At 40.7% G+C, this 9,260-nt stretch overlaps 1 protein-coding gene across 1 annotated transcript; it reads right to left on the bottom strand.

The window, feature by feature from the left end:
* Positions 1–2,707: 2,707 nt before the first annotated feature.
* On the bottom strand, positions 2,708–4,647 carry LOC139415406 (protein FAM43A-like). Its single transcript, XM_071163515.1, has one exon. The coding sequence runs from the start codon at positions 4,425–4,427 to the stop codon at positions 3,387–3,389; it is 1,041 nt and encodes a 346-aa protein (XP_071019616.1). The 5' UTR covers positions 4,428–4,647; the 3' UTR covers positions 2,708–3,386.
* Between the last annotated feature and the right edge of the window lie 4,613 nt (positions 4,648–9,260).

Raw genomic sequence — 9,260 nt, 5'->3', positions numbered from 1 at the left:
ATGAATATAAGCTCCCCACCCGCTCAAAAATATTATGGGTGATGTTTTGGTCATTCATTGGCTACTTTTACTTGGGAAATAGGATGACTCTGCGGGACCTTTAAGAGGAAATTGTAGGTGAACTTTGAACATTATAGGGGTTCCCGAGGGTGCAGCGGTCTAAGGCACTGCATATCCGTGCAAGAGGCGTCACTACAGACACCCTGCTTCAATTCCAGGCTGTATCACAATCGGCTGTGATTGGGAGTCCCATAGGGCGGCGCACAATTGGCTGGGGTAGGCCGTCAATGTAAATAAGAATTTGTTCTTAACTGACTTGCCTAGTTAAATAAAGGTTAAAATTAAAAGCCTGTTTTATTATAATTATCAACACAGAAGGAGAGACAATAAAGTTGGCTCTTTTCCCAGGAGGTTTTAATTACCATATGTTCAAATGCACTAAATGTCAACACGTCGTATCCTACTTTTAATCACACGCAGTCAATACACATCGAGAGGATATCCAGGTTACCCTGAGATACAAGAGAGAGAGGAACAACGTGTGATGTTTGGCGGCCCTGTAATAGAGCATCTAAATGGAGCTTGCTGGCACGAAGTGAAAATATACAGGTCACTGCTGCACTAGGGCCAAACTGTCTAGTGATTGCAAGGGGAGCTTTAAATACTATACCAATGGACAGTTTCACTGTCTTTATGAGAGGTTTATAGCTCTAGTTTGCAGTTGTCCACTAATAGCACATCCTGCTGCTTTATTTTCAGGGTGGGCGTGGGCTGATGATGTCGTACTGTCTGTGGTGTAATTATTGTACGGGAGGCTTCAATGAGACAGCAGCTGGAGCAGCATCACATCGAGAAGGGAAACTGTGGGAAACTGTGTGGGTTTTGACACGCTTGCTATTTCGGTACAGTTTCATACGCTTCCTAACAGAAAAAAAGGAGAGTGAAGTGAGTGACACAGCCCAGTAGTGGAGTTTTGTGTTACCGTGTTCTATGGAGCACCACTGCATCAATTCAAAATGAGGAGAAGTTTAGCCCAAAGCACCGACTTACCATTTTTAGAGCCATGGTAGGCCATCCAGGCTATACATGAAGTGTTGTAAAAGTCTGGAGACAGCCTAGGTTGATTGAGGCACTGTTCATGTAACAAGACACATCCACACATCACCTGGGTACTAAACAGGGAGCAAGCTCACCTTTCTCCCCTAATCTCTAATTCAGTTCCTATTCGCTACTGAGCAGCAGCAGCAGAGGTAGAAGTGGCTGCCTCTGAAGCAGCATCTCTGCGTCCAGTAGAGGTCTCTTAGGTAAAGCACTGGCAGATAGAATGAGGCTAATGCCGGGCTGGAGCTGCACTGCACTATAGCTGACTAGAATACTAATGTCCACATCAATACAGTAGTCCCCCCAGACAGACAGCCACAGAGAGTAGTGACTCCCCTCAGCTCTTCTCATGAAAAATTATATGAAAAATGCCATGCTTAGTGTGACAGCCCCAGCCCCCGACAGAACACTGCTGTGACCACAGTGGCACTACTGAGTTATTAATACCACTCAGTGTCAGACAGGAACTGTATACATTTGGTGGAATCCATGTGGGCCTGGTGCTAAGCGGGCTTGGTAGTGCATGGGAGGGAAGTAGCCATGCCAGTCCTTTCACTTATAGAAAAGCAGCTAAAGTAGAGTGTGGTGGCAGTGTGTGAATGCACATAGCCTAAGACCTTACATAGCCTAAGACCTTATTCTGTTCAGACGAGACAACCCAGGCTGTAGGCAAGATTTCAAATATCAAACCTGTCAAGATGACATTTGGACTAACATACAAACATGACTCAGAGATGTACTGATACACATAGCTATTGCAGATATACTTAAGGTACTTAAATCTGTACCAAATTATGCAGTAACTAAGTTGTAATAATAGATTAATAACATTTAGTTTAGTAACTACTATAAAAAAGACTCCTTGGTCTTACATTAAGTATTTGTTTGATGTAACACAATGCTCTATCCTTCATGACTTGAGCACCTTGTGTTGTTGTGGTTTAGCTGGGCCTGCCCTGCCCGTAAGGTTCTATGACTGCAACCATAACAATCATGAAGCATTTCTAGTAATTCCATCATTCCCATGGTGACTGCAATACTGCAGGCACACAGAGCAGGAGAGAAAATAGAGGTGTTGGAGAGGTGTGGCTTGTCGACTCAACAAGTAGCCTAATACATCTACTATATGTAACATTGTGAAACAGTGACCAAAATAAACTGAGCAATGCAGAATGTCTGTGAGAGAACTGACAGTTGACTAGAAATCACTAGAACAAAATAGTATTTTTCCTTCCCCAGAAGAAATTTGTCTTTGAGATCTAGGCTCTACATGTCTCTCCTATGCATGCCACCCTGTAGCAAAACAATTTCCCCAAAATTATGTGATTCCCAAGAATGAGGGGTGTCATGTCAGCAAATGGATCAGTTATCAATCAGTTATGCAACAACAAAAAGCAGGCCTTCAAATTTTGAGGTGTGAATGCTGACATTAATGTTTCCATTAATTCATCGCAATTCTAAACCCAGTGATGGATATAATCAGGACTTCATTTGGAGGCGGAACGTTAAGAGCCATCAAATTACAAGGTGCGCTTGATGGAGATGATACCTGATTTGAACAAATAATGTTCCAAATGAGTGCATAAACTATACAAACGCCTGCATGTTATTTTGTTGTTTTTATTTGTATTTTTTCTCCTTTAAAAAATAATGGATATTTTTATACACAATGCATTTACTATGTATATCTTAATACATTAGGGTATTGTTCTTTTGCACAGCAAAGATATGACATGTATGTTTCTGATAACATATACGAGAAAACGATATTATACACATAATAAACGTAATACTCGACTGAATTTCACAACAGTGCAAAAACATAATTGTAGAAAAAAGGAGAGTGAGTGACTTCTAATTTAACCCATTGCGAAAAAAAGGAAACGTGCTTTCAAAATGGAATGTTAGGCTACACATTTCTGGACAATGTTGTGCAAGAAAAAATGAATTTCCACGCGGGAAATGGGTTGGGTAAACAAGTTCTAATACAAAGCATCTTTTAAAGTGGGAATCCGCGGTGCATCACTCTCCTCCTGGGACGCACGGTGACTTCGGGGTTCAGTCTCAGCATGCAGTCCTGCCCCTTTTCTGTAGGCTATCAATGTTCGCCAAAATATCATTAAATAACTATAACATAGGCTACCCCTCTAGATCCTTTCAAGTCGGCGAGGGGGTACAATACTACAGGCATAGGCTACACTCACAGCCGACAGCAGAAAATAAACAGAAAAGGAAATTGTTCTTATCCCCGTGGAGGGAATTTTGGCTCCAGGAAAACGTAGACTTCATGATATTTCCTGCATCTTCCCCTCCTCTAATCCGTTTGAGACAGAAATTGGCTCCTGGTTGCTTTCTATTGACGACTCGCTGCCCGTGCTCTCCCCAGAGAGGAGTCGTGTAACCCTAAGGTCAGCTTTTAGTGTTTGTACGTCGTTTCCTATGCTCATCTCTCCAAGGTCACTGATGATCTGGGACAGCTCAGGTTTACCATTGCCCACACAATCGTCATCCGTGTCTAAAATGTCCTCACACTCAAAGTGCATCGCTTTCTCCTCTTCCTCCTCTCCGAGCAAGTCCTCTGTGATAGAGCCTAATTTGGGCGCGCTCCTGCTGCGCTCCACCGGCGGTTTGTAATAACACTGTCCATTTAGAAGCTTCCTGAGGGGCACAAGGGGTATGGTTTGTTCCCCTATCAGCTGCTGTTGCTGGTGCCTTGCATCGTCCCTCCTTTTAAGTCTTTTAAATTCAGAAAGCGCTGTCGCCGAGGTCTGGTACAAAAGCAGTGCCATGGCCTTTGCCTTCTCCGGCTTGGACACCAGCACCGCATGGCACCGCAGCATCACTGCCTTGTGCTTCATCTCATGTCTGTATATCCAAGCGAAAATTTTGGGTAGCCTTGGGTCCGCAACGCAATAGGTTATCCGGTGCAATAAATACAAATGTCCCGGTCTCCTCGCTTTGTCGTCCACATGCACCATTCGGATGCCCTGCGAGCTGATGGTCAGTTTCATCTTCGTGCCATTTTTGCCCATTTCACTCTTGCCCCAAATTTTGCTCACAGCCACGTCCGTACAGCCTTCGCCTTTAGACTGGATGGTGGTGGCATTACCCAGGTAGAGGACCGTGTAGGTGGGGTCCTCACTGGTAATTTTAACCTTTTTCCTTTTTGTCTTGAACATGCTTCCAACCCTGTTCAAAGCACTCTCCGGGCAAGACTTGGCAAAGGAGGTCAGGGCAGAGTAGTTCAAACTCACGGCATAACCCTTCTGCTTCGACTGTTTATCTTCCTCAATCAAGTCGAACTTATTCTTCTTCCAAGGCAGCATTATATGGTCGTGTCACGTCCACAGCAATTACGTACACTATAGCGAACGTTTTACTGCAACTAAATCGTATATATTTTACTGACTTTGATGATTTATTTGAGACTCCAATACAACAAACGTTCAAGTTATCCTGTACTTAATTTGTTTATCCTCTCAAGACTTCGCCATAACCACAAGTGCGCTCTCCCATTCTATGTTCGCTGTCTATCTGGCAGAGGTTGGGTCTGCTGAGAATTGAATGGTCTACATTGGCTATATACTGGGTTGAACCATTACAGTGTCTCTGTAGGGGAACATAGAGGGAGGGATGGATGGAACCATTATGAGAGAGACCAAAGTCAAACAGCTCTACCTTGAGGATGCAATTGGCACTCAGGGTGCTTTTGCCGAGGTTCATTTACTGAACTGAAATAAGAAGAATTTGGAAATAATAGGCTAATGTACAAACTGATATAACCGCTTATATACATCGACCTGTAAATTCCAATAATACTTCCATTGTACATATACTCACTCAGAGCAGAACTGATAGATTTTTTAAAATCATTGGCAACTTTAATAAATAAATCACTAGTTACTTCAATAATGCCACTTTAATAATTCCAATAATACTTCCATTGTACATATATATACTCACTCAGAGCAGAACTGATAGCTTTTTTTTAATCATTGGCAACTTTAATAAATAAATCACTAGTTACTTCAATAATGCCACTTTAATAATTCCAATAATACTTCCATTGTACATATATATACTCACTCAGAGCAGAACTGATAGATTTTCAAATCATTGGCAACTTTAATAAATAAATCACTAGTCACTTCAATAATGCCACTTTAATAATGTTTACATATCTCGCATTACTCATCCCATATGTATCTACTGTATTTTTATACCATCTATTGCATCTTGCCTATGCCGCTCAGTCATCGCTCATCCATATATTTATATGTATATATTCTTATTCCATCCCTTTACTTAGATTTGTGTGTATTAGGTAGTTGTTGTGGAATTGTTAGATTACTTGTTAGATATTACTGCACTGTGGAACTAGAAGCACAAGCATTTCGCTACACTCGCAATAACATCTGCTAACCATGTGTATGTGACCAACACAATTTGATTTGATTTGATATAAAGAGTCTGCATATAGTTAGTTTGAAAACAAAATGAAATACAAGATGGATAACAGTAGAACCTATAAATACCTATAGTTTCCGTATATCGCCATCTGGCGGCCAGTTGGGCTACCTAGTCTGTAACAAGCTTAAAATCCAATAACAACATTAATAATATTCATATTGTTAATAATAACAATAATAAGTAGGCTATGCATATAATTAGGCTATAGTATAATTTTCTCTTCATGAAACACCCCAAACATTAGATTATTTTTAAACAACCTGTAAAAATGGAAAATGGCTTGTTTTCGATTTCTGAATTTGAAAAACGAAAATTTGAAATCTACTTGTTTTGTCATTTATTGTGTCAAAATTGGACATGGAATAACGGAAAACAAATAAAGACAAACTGTATTACATTTTCCGACTTGAATGTTAGTCTGTGTGAGTGTGACAGAAGAAAGAAAAACGCCCCCACAGAGTACAGCCCATGTGCCGGTCGCATCAAATCCATTGTACTGAAACACTGTTTTCGCAGTGCGAGAAAACTAGCCGTTCTGTTATGCACAGCATGCAGCTGCTCAAGAAGCGTGACACTTGGCTCCCAGGAGCACCCAATGGCAATTACAAGTGTGGCCACTGTGTACATTGTGACAGTACGACCAATACTAAAGTTTTTTACCACCCGAGAACAGATAAAAAATACAAAATACAAAGCTTCATTAATTGTAGCACCACAAATGTCATACACAGTACCAGTCAAAAGTTTGGACACACCTACTCATTCCATGGTTTTTCTTTATTTGTACTATTTTCTACATTGTAGAATAATGGTGAATACATCAAAACTATGAAATAATACATATGGAATCATGTACAGTGGTTGCTCCACTAAAAGTTTTGCAATTATGCTGCAGGATTTAGGGGTAATTTGTGGTTTAGTACAGTACCCTGCGTCACTACTTCATTGCTCCAGACCAGCGCAAGGGGGAGTTAGAGCACTGATTATGCTTTTGGGTCCCAAGGCGCTACTGTGTCTCTGTAGTACTGTAGCCTACTCCCGGCCAGTCATGTTGTATAGTGCTTGAGTGGCGCAGCAGTCTAAGACACTGAATCACAGTGCAAGAAATATTGCTACAGATTCTGGTTCAATACCCATGCCGGCCTTGACTGGGAGACCCATGAGATGACTGTAGGTTTTTGGTTTCTTATTTATCAATAAATAATTCTAAATAACAAACTAGCTTTATTTACAAATTAGTAACAGTCTCACCCCATGTTCAATAATGCCCTTTTTCCTCACTCATTTTATGTTATTTGAAAATGAAATCATCTCCGAAATATTGTTAAATACTCAAATCCATGGAAATCAATGACATTCATGTTGTCTTGTATGAGAAATTGAGAAGTGATAGGAGAGTGGGCCGACAGCTGCTGTCAGTTGTAGGAAGTGATGTATGTATGAAAGTGAGGAGAAGGAGGAGGAGGGGTGGAGTTCCTAAGAGCTAGAGGTGACTCCTGACCTGTACAATGGGCAAATGTGTTGAAGGGAGACAGAGCGTGAGTAAAAATTGGAGAGAAAGGAAAGACATGGGTCGACCTGTTCTTTCCCAGCAGTAATGGTTGAGCCAAGGGCCCAGCAGGGTGGCTAGGTGGTAGGCAGTGTGGAATTGGATCATACACCCCCCCCCCCCCCCCCCCCCTCTCTCCCCAGGATACATTTAGGGAAGGTGCTTTGCTGTTGGCACACCTTCATCCAAAATGTAACTCACTCTTGTTTAACTTTTTTTTATTAAATCGGTTTAATTCAATGTTTAAATGTGCTTCAAGTGTGGTTTTTACTCAAATCTAAGGGATGTCGGCATGGGGGAGTGTGGGTTTGGGGAGGGAGATGGGATAGACGAGTTTGGTTAAAGAAACTCACTCTATCTCCCCACCTAGTCTTGATGAGTCAAAAAAGTGAATGCAATTGCTTCATTTTACCTGTGATCCTAAATAAAATAAAAATTAATATTTTATGAGTTAAAAGCTAAGACGAAATATTATGTAATGACATTTACTTTGTCTTTACACATCTACTGGCCAACTGCATTTGCCATCCACTTCAGCTAGCATTACCTGCTTTTCGTAAGTGTCAAAATGTGATACAAGCTGTATTATTATGCTTATGTACAGTGCCTTCAGAAAGTCTACCACTTGACTTACTACACAATTTGTTGTGTTGCAGCCTGAATAAAAAACATATTACCCATCTACACACAATACCCCATAATGATAAAGTTATTTAAAAAAAAAAGGTTATATAATCACCTTTGAAAGCGATTACAGCTGAGTCTTTCTGGTTAAGTCTCTAAGAGCTTTGCACACCTGGATTGTACAATATTTGCACATTATTATAAAAACAAATATTCTGGTTCTGTCAAGTTGGTTGTTGATCATTGCTAGACAGCCATTTTCAAGTCTTGCCATAGTTTTTCCAGACAGTTTAAGTCAAAACTGTAACTAGGCCACTCAGGAACATTCAATGTCGAACTGGTAAACAACTTCAGTGTATATTTGGCCTTGTGTTTTAGGTTATTGTCCTGCTGAAAGGAGAATTTGTCTCTCAGTGTCTGTTGGCAAGCAGACTGAACCAGGTTTTCCTCTAGGATTTTGCCTGTGCTTAGTTGACCTCATGGTATCTATCTTTGTAGTGACTGGGTGATTTGATACACCATCCAAAGTGTAATTAATAACTTCACCATGCTACCATGCAATTTTTTTTACCCATCTACCAATAGGTGCCCTTCTTTGTGGTTGAATCTGTGTCTGTGAATCTGTGTTTGAAATTCATTGTTTGACTGAGGGACCCTACAGATAACTGTATGTGTGGGATGCAGAGGTAGTCATTCAAAAATAATTTTAAACACTATTATTGCATACAGAGTGAGTCCATGAAACTTATTATTTGACTTGTTAAGCAAAAGTGTTCTCCTGAACTTTTTTAGGCTTGCCATAAACAAAGGGTTGAACACTTATTGACTCAAGACATTTCAGCTTTAAATGTTTAATTAATTAGTTCAAAATAAAATAAAAAAATAACATAATTCCACTTTGACATTATGTGGTATTGTGTGTAGGCCTGTGACACATCTCAATTTAATACATTTTAAATTCAGGCTGTAACACAACAACAATATTACACTGAGTAGGTGTAGGTAGGGGTAGAGCCATAGTGAGACAAACTATTCTCCAACTTGTCATGACATTCTCATTCATAATGTAATGACCTGACCTGAGTTTACGAATTTACGGTTTAATTAACCGAACTTCACACAGGCTACTGCTTGGCCGTAGCCCACGCCAAATAAATGAAGGATACCCTATAAAACAACCGTGACCTTCTCTTGTGAAGGCCAGATATAAGACTTAACTTCCAATGCTCCATCCCCCTGCCCAACCACCCTCCTCCAACCACCAGAATGCCCGGCATCAGAACATTCCAGGCATTCCTGTGATTGGCAGATAGCAGGTTGATTGGCATGGCGGACCCCACGAACACTGGGTATGGGTAAGTACAACACAACCAACTAACAGCCTAACACATAACACACAGGTGTCTGTGCGGGTCGCTACAATAATGTAATTTTATTGTGGCCATGGAACCTTTCGGCCAGCATAACCCAACAAAGTGATGTCAAACACCACACCAGAGTGTTCAATTGTTGTTGA

This window comes from Oncorhynchus clarkii, chromosome 1, assembly GCF_045791955.1.
Source record: "Oncorhynchus clarkii lewisi isolate Uvic-CL-2024 chromosome 1, UVic_Ocla_1.0, whole genome shotgun sequence".
NCBI classification, from domain to species: Eukaryota; Metazoa; Chordata; class Actinopteri; order Salmoniformes; family Salmonidae; genus Oncorhynchus; species Oncorhynchus clarkii.
The sequence above is the reverse complement of the archived record's forward strand: the minus strand, read 5'-3'. Positions and strand labels throughout refer to the sequence as shown.